This window comes from Tursiops truncatus, chromosome 11 (assembly GCF_011762595.2).
Source record: "Tursiops truncatus isolate mTurTru1 chromosome 11, mTurTru1.mat.Y, whole genome shotgun sequence".
Classification (NCBI taxonomy): Eukaryota; Metazoa; Chordata; class Mammalia; order Artiodactyla; family Delphinidae; genus Tursiops; species Tursiops truncatus.
Window position 1 is genome coordinate 80,019,017 of NC_047044.1, and position 13,846 is coordinate 80,032,862.

At 37.6% G+C, this 13,846-nt stretch overlaps 1 protein-coding gene across 12 annotated transcripts in view; it reads right to left on the reverse strand.

Annotated features, from left to right (window-relative positions):
- Positions 1 to 13,846, reverse strand: part of PPFIBP1 (PPFIA binding protein 1) — a 177,942-nt gene that overhangs the window by 16,876 nt on the left and 147,220 nt on the right. For 11 of the 12 annotated variants that reach the window (XM_033866971.2, XM_033866966.2, XM_019936081.3 and 8 more), the window contains 4 exons: positions 4,688 to 4,803; positions 4,042 to 4,098; positions 2,698 to 2,758; positions 2,340 to 2,369 (listed from right to left, as the gene is read on the reverse strand). In XM_033866971.2, the coding sequence (XP_033722862.1) occupies positions 2,340 to 2,369; positions 2,698 to 2,758; positions 4,042 to 4,098; positions 4,688 to 4,803 (264 nt within the window). The remainder of the gene's footprint in view (positions 1 to 2,339; positions 2,370 to 2,697; positions 2,759 to 4,041; positions 4,099 to 4,687; positions 4,804 to 13,846) is intronic. The other variant, XM_033866967.2, reaches the window with a different exon arrangement.

Genomic DNA, 13,846 nt, shown 5'->3' on the forward strand with positions numbered 1-13,846 from the left:
TACATCGGTAGAAGCCCAATATAATGTAATTATTCTATAAAGTAGGCATTAGTCCCAAGCTTCTATACAAGCAGTATAAAGAGTTTCTACTCCAGTTATTTTAAATATTCCTCTCAAAGAATTAATAATAAAATGAAAGCAAAATCAGCAACTGTTTAAAATATGTATTTTTTGAAACAGGATTCTGGGTTATATTCACATCTTGCCTGTGAGTTACCAAACATGGATCACCAGTTTCAAAGACTGTGATACGTTCAGATACGCTTAACTAAACCCTCTAAAATGAAATTTTTCTTGATGGATTCAGAAGCCACTTCAGATCTTTGCAATATCTCAGGATCATTTTCAAGAACTTCAATTGTGATTTTTAAATACAGGCATACCTCATTTTATTGCATCTCGCTTTATTGTGCCTCGTAGATACTGTGTTTTTACAAACTGAAAGTTTGTGGCAACCCTGCATTGGTGCCATTTTTCCAAGAGCTTTTGCTCATTTTGTGTCCCTATGTCACATTTTGGTAATTCTCACAATATTTCAAACTTTTTCATTATTATTATATGGAGATCTGTGACATGACTTTTGATGTTACTATTGCAAAAAGATTACAACTTGCTGAAGGCTCAGATGAGAGTTAGCATTTTTCAGCAATAAAGCACTTTTTAATGAAGGTATGTACATTGCCTTTTTTTACACATACTGCGACCGCAGATGTCACAGACTACAGTATAGTGTAAACATAAATTTTATATGCATTGGGAAACCAAAAACTTTGTGTGACTCACTTTATTGCAACATTTATTTTATTGCAATATTTGCATTATTATGGTGGCCTGGACCTGCACCTGCAATATCTCCGAGGTATGCCTGTAGCTTATTTTTGAGATTTTGGTTATTTGAATTGGCAGTTATAGTAACATGGTCTCTTATATTGTTTTAGTACTATCCAAGGATTCTTTTGTTTGCATGTTCTCATTTCTTGAACATCTCTTGTCCTCTCGTTCTTTTTTGCAGAAGTGGAGAGAAGGGTGAGGGGATACGGGCTTTTAAGGTGGTTATTTTCCTCTATATAGCTACCATTCATAGTAACTAGAAATGTACAAATGCCACAATGCAGTGGTACTGTTATCTATGTCTTAATGCTGATGCCAAAATCATTTCACACCACTTACTGAATTAGCAAGACAAAAAGAACAACGGCTTGAATTACAGCTGTGTCCACTGTCTGTGTTTCGTCAGTTATATCTATATCGCGACTCAAGGCACTAAGAGCCAACAGTCAAGGGACTGCATCTGGGGATAGTATGTCTACCGGACTGTGACCTGGGCAAGGTTAATGGCCGAAAATCAGACGAAAGAAGAACCAGAGCCCATGCCGATGATGCGTTTAAAAATACCAGAATGTTAGCTGTAGATGGACAGTGGCTATATAAAATAAACAGCTGGTGATCTTTCTAAGAAGGGCTTTCTGTGAAGTCTAAGGAAGGCCGGGTATGGTCATTATGATCATCAAATAGCGTGAATGAAAAGTTTGGGGCTTTGTTTTTTTCAATAACTTACTGAGGTGAAGGTCATATAACATAAAAGTAACTATTTTAATATTCTTTTTCCCTTTTTTTTTTTAAACCCCACATTTGTTTATTTATTTATTTTTGGCTGTGTTGGGTCTTCGTTTCTGTGCGAGGGCTTTCTCTAGTTGTGGCAAGCGGGGGCCACTCTTCATCACAGTGGGCGGGCCTCTCACTATCGCGGCCTCTCTTATTGCGGAGCACAGGCTCCAGACGTGCAGGCTCAGTAGTTGTGGCTCACAGGCCTAGTTGCTCCACGGCATGTGGGATCTTCCCAGACCAAGGCTCGAACCAGCGTCCCCCGCATTAGCAGGCAGTTTCTCAACCACTGCGCCACCAGGGAAGCCCCAAAAGTAACTATTTTAAAGTGAGTAATTCTGTGGCATTTATCACATTCACAGTGTTGTGTAACCAACACCTCTATCTAGTTCCAAAACATTTCCATCATTCTAAAGTAAAACTTACTCACTAAGTAGTTTCTCCCCACTCCTCTCTTGCCAACCTCTGGCAACCATCAGTCTGTGTTCTATCTCTACGGATTTACTTATTCTAGTATTTCACATAGATGGATTCATGTCATATGTGATCTTTTGTGTTGGGCTTCATTCATTTGGCATGTTTTGCAGATTCTGAGAGTTTTGGTTTATTGGAGACATTTAAGCAGTCTTACGTATCACGTATTAAGCAGTCTTATGTATTATGTATTAAGAAGTCTACTATGTATATTAGAACTCCCAAATATTTTTACATTGTAATCTGGACATAAAAATTACCTCTGAAGGCTTCAGAATAGACTCCTTTTCCTGTTCAAAACAACAACAGTATTTAAGATTGTTATAGGAATCCTTTATCTAGTCAGAATTTCTCACATATATATAATTCAACAAATTAAAATCAATTTACATCTATTCCTAAGGTACAAAATCTCACCTTCATTTATTTCCTACAATGTTTTATTAAAGTCTCCACTTTGGGCTTTACTTTCAATCTTTTATACTCATATTTCTTAATATTTATCATTAACTATGGTATCTAATAATTTTCCATTATTGAAACCACAAACAGGAAAAGATGAAGATTCCTAAATGTTTTCTTCTCAGGGTAACAGACAGAAAAAAACACAGGACCAACCCCGTCTGATGACTCTTTCTTCAGATTGCCCAGGCTGCTAGACTTTTGCAGACTTGAAGTTCTAAAAATAACAATAATAACAATTATCATTAATAATAAGTGGCTCTGGTGTCCCTGTTTCTAAGTAGAATGCCTGGGAAAGAAACTAAGATTGTATGTGAGTGGAAACCTGGAAATAAAAGAAAATCTGGATTTAGGCAGTCACTTATGTGCTTAACTAAATTATAATGTTCAGTTCTTTTAAAAGCAGGGGTGGTTAACGGCCCTGCCAATAACTCTAAATGTTCCGCACATGTCAGAATAGCTGGAAAAACACTTAGGACTATCCTGTGATGTAAATATTTGAAAATAAACCAGTGTTTTCCATGGACTAGTGGCGTATCCATTGCAAATACACATTCACACCAAGTCTTTTAAAATATTCGTGTACTTTTTATATATAATCCTCCTAATGAAAATACAGGACAGACGTTTTACTTTCCAATTTACAAAGGAATCAATTTTCTGCGTCCGGCAAAGCACTTCATTTTACAGTTCTAATCAAGCATCATAGAGGAACCCCTATTGTTGCCTATAATAACTCACTTACAATCCTAGTAAAGGCCAAGTGACAGTGTGAACATCTGGACAGCCTTTCTCTTTCACATAAGTAGCATTCAATTATACGGAGCTGGTGTTACTCAAAAACTGAAGGCAGGAGTACGTGACCAGTTTAAAAACAGAGGGAAAAAAGTAACATCTTTGCTCTAAGACACAGAATAATATACTACACCAACAAAACCTTTACAAGGCATTTCTCATGTATTTATGTGTAAATAAGTTGCTAGAAATGTCGACTACCAAATACAGTAAAAGATAATGGAGAGCAAAGAAAAGATCTCAATTTGGAGTACTGCTCTGAAAACAGATTTTCCTAATGTAATACAGACATTAACTTGGATAAACTTAGCTATTAGGTCAGCTTATTAAGTTGAAAGTGCGAAAAACCATGGCAGCCTTGCCAGCCATCGCATCATTCTCTGCGATGCTTTTCTGATACACTTATATCCAGAATATAAGTCAGTACAAAAATGAAATTAAAAGCACTGAACTTCAAATGAAAACTGATGAAGAAAGGCTACGATGGCAGAAACCTGGCACGAGATAATGGTAAAAGAGCCAGTGTTGATGTGTTACTTTCCAAACCCCACTCCACGCCCCCCGACCCGATCATTACGGCTGCATTAGTTCATTCATGCCTCAGAGTCATTTGCTTTTAATACTAGTCATTGTTAGTGTAACAGAAGCTTCCTCTTTCCCAAGCATCAATCATATTTTTTTTACATTTGATAAAACAGAACTTACGAAAGACTATCGCATAGTTGAGTTTCAACAGCAGAACCAAGGATTAGTTTTCCATCACTAAAATATTAAAGAAAAAAGGTATTTATGAGCTTCATGAAAAAAAAAAAGACCATACATATTCCAACTGAACAGAACTGTCAAAAACAAAAAACTATGCAAGGACAGTTATTTCTCTATTTTTTGATATTCTATTTAATTTTACTTGATCTAATTGTAAGATTAGGCAATTAATTTGGGAAGATGGTCCCCCCAAATTCTATTTGCCTACAGAGAAACTACTGTATCCCTCTCCTGTCTCCTACACAGCGTCTTCCAAACAGCCTCAGGCACATACATGACTGCCTCTATTCTGCTTGCAATCCTTTGATGGCCACCTATGACCTAGGATATAAAATCCAAGTTCCCTAAAATCCCTCTCTAACCTAATCAGCACACCTCCCCAGCCTCATCTCCAGTTACTTCCTACTTCACACCTTCTATTTTAATAATACAGAACTGCATGGGGTTCCCTGGTACAAGTCTTGCTATTTCTTGCTTCTCTGGGTAAAAGATTATGTCTGAAAATAAATGCAGTGCAGCCCTGCTTTTGGTGGATCTACTTTTCTGGGTATTTATATCGTAGTGTTAGATCATAAACGACATATACTTCTCCTCAAATGAAGTCTCTGGCTTAGGAGGTAATTTCGCTTTTTCAGAAGTTTCCAAGCCTTTAGATGCTGGCAATAATGAAGGGATTGAAACTTGCAAGATGCTGGTGTGGAACTGTAATATAATAATAAAAGGCCAAAAATCAATCCAACAAACAAACAAAACACAAGCCACAGAGTAACAAAAAATAAATAAGACAATTAAGTGGTCTATTTGTGGCTAAAATTGCATACACCTGTGTTTAGAACTCTATTCTTATATTTATAAAATGGTTTCAGGATATAAACATCTGTAAATGTTAATCAGAGAAAACATTCTGGAAGAAAGTAATTTTTGAACTTGCTTCTGAAGAAGACACCGAATATTGAGAATAAGACATAATAAATACCATTAAGTAAGTTAATAGTAAAATCTAACAACTTTAAGCCCCGGTTGAAATCTTGGCCTTGACACACTTGCCTTAGTGACCTTGACCTTAGGCAATCACTTAACTGCCTTAAACTTAGGCAAGTCAGTTTTCTCCTCTGTAAAATGACAGTGACAATGCCTACCTTACAGGGTTGCAATGATTTTAGATGAGATTTGGTTAAAGAGCTTCGTAAACAGAGCACTATTTCCATTTTAATTTCTACTATTAGTCTAATATAGAACATTGGTCAAGCCAGTTAATTATTATTCTATATGTGAACAAGCTGACTAACTTTGATGAACAGAATTGACAAAAGGTGTAATTAAAACAAATGATAGTAGACTTTGTGGCTACACTACTTAAACCACGTTGATTAATAGTAACAATATTATAGCAAAAACAACAAAAAAAACATAATACATTTCCCCCCAGAAATGCTTTGTATATCCTAAGGATGGATTTGGTCAAAGGATGTCTAAACACTGGTTTTCAGTCATTTCTGACAACCAGAGAGGAGTGAGATTGTGAGCCACTCCACGAAGCAATAAATGAAACACTTCAAAAAATATTCCAGTAAAAAAATGAGTGAACGCACTTCCGCAAGTCAACCAATCTGAGATAGCTCTTGGCTTCTGCGAGTCAGCTGGTCAGGTAGGGACTCACACCAGGAACACACTTCTGAGTGCCAACCAGTCAACAACAGTCTCGCCTTCACAACCACACACAGCTGCCGTCAACTCACTCCTGCCTCTGAAAGCCCAACCCCTGAGCTCCTAGCATCCTAAAAACCCTCCATATGACCCACTCAAAGAGAATGTCCTTGACCAGCAAAGCTCACTTACTTAAATAAGCAATAAATTCAGCTTTGTGATTTTTGTTTCAGTTACTGAGTGGTATTCTCACCCTGTGATACTATAAAAGGTTATAAAATGTGCAGTCTGTTAAAGTAACCAGACTGGGCACAAGATGGAGTCACTCATGCTAAGCCCCATGTTAGCACGCCTGAAAATAACTAAATTTTCTCTGCTTGGCTCTCCCAGAAAAGGAAGGCCTAGGTCAACCAGTCAGCACTTCCTGCTCAGCACAAGTTACCTGGCTGGGCCCCAACACCTCTCTTTGCTCCATGTAAGGAAATGACCCTGCTTTAACCGATCAGCAAATGCCAAGTAAGACTTCGCTGTTCCTGCTCCCTTCCACCTACAAAAGTCAAGGGGATGCTTCTGGATTCATGAATCGCTGAGTAAAGCCAACAAGATCTTTAAAATTTACTCAGTTGAATTTTGTTCCTTAACAAGTTGTATTATTATAAAATAGATTACTTCACTATCAATTTTTTCAGTTTGCATCTTTACGATTCATCCTGGGCAATTTATTTAGGCACCATCCCCGTTTCCTGAAGTGCATGTACTTCCTTGGGTTCCTAATCACAGGGAAAAGTAGCTACACTAGCAGACTGACCCATGCTCTTCATTTCCTTTCAAACTTCAGGGCTTTCACTCCATGCTCAAATCACCCTCCTGGCTTTTCTTTTAAAATGTGGCTGAACACCCTCAGTCCTCCTCAAATCATTCTTATTCCAAACTAAAAATCTGTGATTAAACTACAATTCACATAGCAGACTTCTTTTGGTAAGGATATGAGATTATCTAGGTGTCTCCTATGTAAAAGCAGCCTCTTTCTATAAATGTAGCACATGCCTTGGCTACCATACATTATTTTTTTCTTTCAGTATAAATATTTACCAATGAGGGGATTTCTGATGGTGAGCCACAGCCACCCCCTGCCTCTGCAGGAGACCCTCCAACACTAGCAGATAAAGAAACAGAAGCCAAAGACCTGGTTAGCAGGAAAGTCAGCACTGGAACTGAGGACTTTTGACTGCAGGTACCACCCACACACTTCCAAGTCTTCTGTCTCTCTCAAGGTCCAGCCCTGTCTTCTGAAGAGAGACCGTGTGGCTGACAGGGTCTTGGTGCTCTGGCCGGGTGTCAGGCCTGAGCCTCTGAGGTGGGAGAGCCGAGTTCAGGACACTGGTCCACCAGAGACCTCCCGGCCCCATGTAATACCAAGCAGCAAAAGCTCTCCCAGAGATCTCCATCTCAACACGAAGACCCAGCTCCACTCAACAGCCAGCAAGCAACAGTGCTGGACACCCCATGCCAAACAACTAGCAAGACAGGAACACAACCCCACCCATTAGCAGAGAGGCTGCCTAAAATCATAATAAGTTCACAGTCACCCCAAAACACACCATCAGACGTGGGCCTGCCCACCAGAAAGAAAAGATCCAGCCTCATCCACCAGAACACAGGCACCAGTCCCCTCCACCAGGAAGCCTACACAACCCACTGAATCAACCTTACCCACTGGGAGCAGACATCAAAAACAATGGGAACTACGAACATGCAGCCTGTGAAACGGAGACCCCAAACACAGTAAGTTAAGCAAAATGAGAAGACAGAGAAATACACAGCAGATGAAGGAGCAAGGTAAAAACTCACCAGACCAAACAAATGAAGAGGAAATAGGCAGTCTACCTGAAAAAGAATTCAGAATAATGATAGTAAAGATGATCCAAAATCTTGGAAATAGAATGGAGAAAATACAAGAAACGTTTAACAAGGGCCTAGAAGATAAAGAGCAAAGAAAGTTAATAGTAAGAACTAGAAGTAACTAAAGAGCAAAGAAACAATGATGAACAACACAATAAATGAAATTAAAAATTCTTTAAAAGGAATCAATAGCAGAATAACTGAGGCAGAAGAATGGATAAGTGACCTGGAAGATGAAATAGTGGAAATAACTACCACAGGGCAGAATAAAGAAAAAAGAAAGAAAAGAATTGAGGACAATCTCAGAGACCTCTGGGATAACATTAAATGCACCAACATTTGAAATATAGGGGTCCCAGAAGAAGAAGAGAAAAAAAAAGGGACTGAGAAAATATCTGAAGAGATTATAGTTGAAAACGTCCCTAATATGGGTAAAGAAATAGTCAATCAAGTCCAGAAAGCGCAGAGTACCATACAGGATAAATCCAAGGAGAAAAACGCCAAGACACATATTAATCAAACTATCAAAAATTAAATATAAAGAAAAAATACTAAAAGCAGCAAGGGAAAAGCAACAATTAACACACAAGGGAATCCCCATAAGGTTAACAGCTGACCTTTCAGCAGAAACTCTGCAAGCCAGAAGGGAGTGGCAGGACATATTTAAAGTGATGAAAGGGAAAAACCTACAACTAAGATTACTGTACCCAGCAAGGACCTCATTCAGATTCGACGGAGAAATCAAAACCTTTACAGATAAGCAAAAGCTAACATGATTCAGCACCACCAAACCAGCTCTACAACAAATGCTAAAGGAACTTCTCTAGGCAGGACACACAAGAGAAGGAAAAGCCTTACAATAACAAACCCAAAACAATTAAGAAAATGCTAATAGGAACATACATATCGATAACTACCTTAAATGTAAATGGATTAAATGCTCCAACCAAAAGACATAAACTGGCTGAATGGATACAAAAACAAGACCTGTACATATGCTATCTACAAGAGACCCACTTCAGACCTAGGGACACATACAGACTGAAAGTGAGGGGATGGAAAACAGATATGCCATGCAAATGGAAATCAAAAGAAAGCTGGAGTACCAATTCTCATATCAGACAAAATAGACATTAAAATAAAGACTATTACAAGAGACAAAGAAGGACACTACATAATGACCAAGGGATCAATCCAAGAAGAAGAGATAACAATTGTAAATATTTATGCACCCAACATAGGAAGCACCTCAATACATAAGGCAAATGCTAACAGCCATAAAAGGGGAAATCGACAGTAACACATTCATAGTAGGGGACTTTAACACCCCACTTTCACCAATGGACAGATCATCCAGACAGAAAATAAATAAGGAAATACAAGCTTTAAATGATACATTAAACAAGATGGATTTAATTGATATTTATACGATAATCCATCCAAAACCAGCAGATTACACTTTCTTCTCAAGTGCTCATGGAACATTCTCAAGGCTAGATCATATCTTGGATCACAAATCAAGGCTTGGTAAATTTAAGAAAATTGAAATCATATCAAGTATCTTTTCCGACCACAATGCTATGAGACTAGATATCAATTACAGGAAAGAATCTGTAAAAAATACAAATACATGGAGGCTAAACAATACACTACTAAATAATCACTGAAAAAATCAAAGAGGAAATCAAAAAATATCTAGAAACAAATGACAATAAAAACATGACAACCCAAAACCTGTGGGATGCAGCAAAAGCAGTTCTAAGAGGGAAGTTTATAGCAAAACAATCCTATCTCAAGAAACAAGAAACAACTCAAATAAAACACCTAACCTTACACTTAAAGCAATTAGAGAAAGAACCAAAAAAATCCCAAAGTTAGCAGAAGGAAAGAAATCATAAAGATCAGATCAGAAATAAATGAAAAGAAACGAAGGAAATGATAGCAAAGATCAATAAAACTAAAAGCTGGTTCTTTGAGAAGATAAACAAAATTGATAAACCATTAGCCAGACTCATCAAGAAAAAAAGGGAGAAGACTCAAATCAATAGAATTCAACACGAAAAAGGAGAAGTAACAACTGATATTGCAGAAATACAAAGGATCATGACAGATTACTACAAGCAACTATATGCCAATAAAATGGACGGCCTGGAAGAAATGGACAAATTCTTAGAAAAGCACAACTTTCTGAGACTGAACCAGGAAGAAATAGAAAATTTAAACAGACCAATCACAAGCACTGAAATTGAAACTGTGATTAAAAATCTTCCAACAAACAAAACCCCAGCACCAGATGGTTTCACAGGCAAATTCTATCAAACATTTAGAGAAGAGCTAACAGCCATCCTTCTCAAACTCTTCCAAAATATAGCAGAGGGAGGAACACTCCCAAACGCATTCCACGAGGCCACCATCACCCTGATACCAAAACCAGACAAAGATGCCACAAAAAAAGAAAACTCCAGGCCAATATCACTGATGAACACAGATGCCAAAATCCTCAACAAAATACTAGCAAACAGAATCCAACAGCACATTAAAAGGATCATATACCATGATCAAGTGGGGTTTACCCCAGAATGCAAGGATTCTTCAATATATGCAAATCAATCAATATGATAAACCATATTAACACACTGAAGGAAAAAACCATATGATCATCTCAATAGATGCAGAAAAAGCTTTCGACAAAATTCAACACATACTCTTGATAAAAACCCTCCAGAAAGTAGGCATAGAGGGAACTTACCTCAACATAATAAAGGCCATATATGACAAACCCACGGCTAACATCATACTCAATGGTGAAAAACTGAAACCATTTCTATAAAGATCAGGAACAAGACAAGGTTGTCCACTCTCACCAATATTATTCAACATAGCTTTGGAAGTTTTAGTCACAGCAATCAGGGAAGAAAAAGAAACAAAAGGAATCCAAACTGGAAAAGAAGAAGTAAAACTGTCACTGTTTGCAAATGACACGATACTATACATAGAGAATCCTAAAGATACCGCCAGAAAACTACTAGAGCTAATCAATGAATTTGGTAAAGTAGCAGCATACAAAATTAATGCACAGAAATCTCTTGCATTCCTATACACTAATGATGCAAAATCTGAAACAAAAGTTAAGGAAACACTCCCATTTACCATTGCAACAAAAAGAATAAAATACCTAGGAATAAACCTACCAAAGGAGACAAAAGACCTGTATGCAGAAAACCACAAGACACTGATGAAAGAAATTAAAGATGATACAAACAGATGGAGAGATATATCATGTTCTTGGATTGGAAGAATCAATGCTGTGAAAATGACTATACTACCCAAAGCAATCTACAGATTCAATGCATTCCCTATCAAATTACCAATGGCATTTTTTACGGAACTAGAACAAATCATCTTATAATTTGTATGGAGACAGAAAAGACCCTGAATAGCCAAAGCAGTCTTGAGGGAAAAAAACGGAGCTGGAGGAATCAGGCTCCATGACTTCAGACTATACTACAACGCCACAGTAATCAAGACAGTATGGTACTGGCACAAAAACAGAAATATAGATCAATGCAACAGGATAGAAAGCCCAGTGATAAACCCATGCACATATGGTCACCTTATTTTTGATAAATGGGGCAAGAATATACAATGGAGAAAAGACAGCCTCTTCAATAAGTGGTGCTGGGAAAACTGGGCAGCTATATGTAAAAGAATGAAATTAGAACACTCCCTAACACCATACACAAAAATTAACTCAAAATGGATTAAAGACCTAAGTGTAAGGCCAGACACTATAGAACTCTTAGAGGAAAACATAGGCAGAACACTCTATGACACAAATCACAGCAAGATCCTTTCTGACCCACCTCCTAAAAAAATGGAAATAAAAACAAAAATGAACAAATGGGACCTAATGAAGCTTAAAAGCTTTTGCACCGCAAAAGAAACCATAAACAAGACAAAAAGGCAACCCTCAGAATGGGAGAAAATAGTTGCAAATGAAGCAACTGACAAAGGATTAATCTCCAAAATATATAAGCAGCTCATGCAGCTCAATATCAAAAAACAAACAACCCAATCCAAAAATGGGCAGAAGACCTAAAGAGACATTTCTCCAAAGAAGATATACAGACTGCCAACAAACACATGAAATGATGCTCAACATCACTAATCATTAGAGAAATGCAAATCAGAAGTACGATGAGGTATCACCTCACACCGGTCAGAATGGCTATCATCAAAAAATCTACAAACAATAAATGCTGGAGAGGGTGTGGAGAAAAGGGAACCCTCTTGCACTGTTGGTGGGAATGTAAATTGATACAGCCACTATGGAGAGCAGTATAGAGGTTCCTCAAAAAACTAAAAATAGAACTACCATATGACCCAGCAATCCCACTACTGGGCATATACCCTGAGAAAATCACAATTCAAAAAGAGTCATGTACCACAATGTTCACTAGCCCTATTTACAATAGCCAGCACATGGAAGCAACCTAAGCGTCCATCGACAGATGAATGGATAAAGAAGATGTGTCACATATATGCAGTGGAATATTACTCAGCCATAAAAAGAAATGAAATTGAGTTATTTGTAGTGAGGTGGATGGACCTAGAGTCTGTCATACAGAGTGAAGTAAGTCAGAGAAAAACAAATACCGTATGCTAACACATATATATGGAACCTTAAAAAAAAAAGTTTCTGAAAAACTTAGCTGCAGGACAGGAATAAAGACACAGACGTAGAGAATGGACTTGAGGACACAGGGCGTGAAAAGGGTAAGCTGGGACAAAGTGAGAGAGTGGCATGGACATATATACACTACCAAATGTAAAACAGATAGCTAGTGGGAAGCAGCCGCATAGCACAGGGAGATCAGCTCGGTGCTTTGTGTCCACCTATAGGAGTGGGATAGGCAGGGTGGGAGGGAGAGGCAAGAGGGAGGAGATATGGGGATATATGTATATGTATGGCTGATTCACTTTGTTATACAGCGGAAACTAACACACCATTGTAAAGCAATTATACTCCAATAAAGATGTTAAAAAAAAAATTAGGGGATTTTTCCCTCTAAAATAGCTCTTATTCCTTAACTGATTCCTTGGGTTTTTTTCCTTTCCATTTCTTTGAGATATAATTGACATATAGCCACTGTACAAGTTTTAGGTGTACAGGATAATGACTTGACATACCTACACTGTGATATGATTATCACAGATGAGTTTAGTTAAACTAACATCTATCACCTCCTATAGATACCAGAAAAAAAAACATTTTTCCTTTTGATGAGAACTTTTAGGATCTACTCTCTTAGCAGCAGCTTTCAAATATACAATATAGCAATGTTAACTGTAGTCACCATGCTGTACTTTACATCCTCAGTACTTAGTTATAGCCAGAAGTTCATACTTTTTGACTATCTTCATCCAATTCCTCTTCCCACCAACTCCTTGTAACGGCATATTTTAGCTCTCTCTTACATTTAAAAAAGAAATGCTCTTTTCTCCTTGAATTCACTTTCATTCAATTCAAATTTCATATTCTCATTACGTAATTATGAGCAACAGATATAAAAAGTAAAGATGCCATTTGATTTCTTCTCGCTACTTACAATAAAATGTTAGAAGAGAGGTGATCAAAGAAGCAACTGTTAAATATAAAGGAGCCAAGACTATTTACTTGAAAAATTAAACTGTTTCTCATTCCTAGTCTCCCTAGATGGAACATTACATATTAAAATTAAGAAATGGTTTGAGGGCAAAGATGAAGCACAGGTGCTGTCAGGAAAACAGTCTTAAGATGAAACCACAGGTGTAGCTTTGTGAAGACAGGAAAATTCAAGGTGGTGCTGTCTCATTGAACCTTTCAAAAAGATCAAAAACTCTAAAAACAAAGGGATATCTTATAGTGGCCTTACAGGGAACCTAAGGCAGTAAAGGGCTTTTTGTGAAGATATTTGCAGATATGCTTTTATCTAATAGAGTGATTAGGCTCAGTAGTTGTGGCACACGGGCTTAGTTGCTCCGCAGCATGTGGGATCTTCCCGGACCAGGGCTCGAACCCAAAATTTTCTTCCATGATCTCTTTTAAAAAAAACTGAAAGCAGTCACTTTTTATTAACTGACCAGATTACAAAAATAATCATGGTAGACATCTTAGTTCATCCTTCTAATAGACGTGTTGATCTGGTCTACCCTA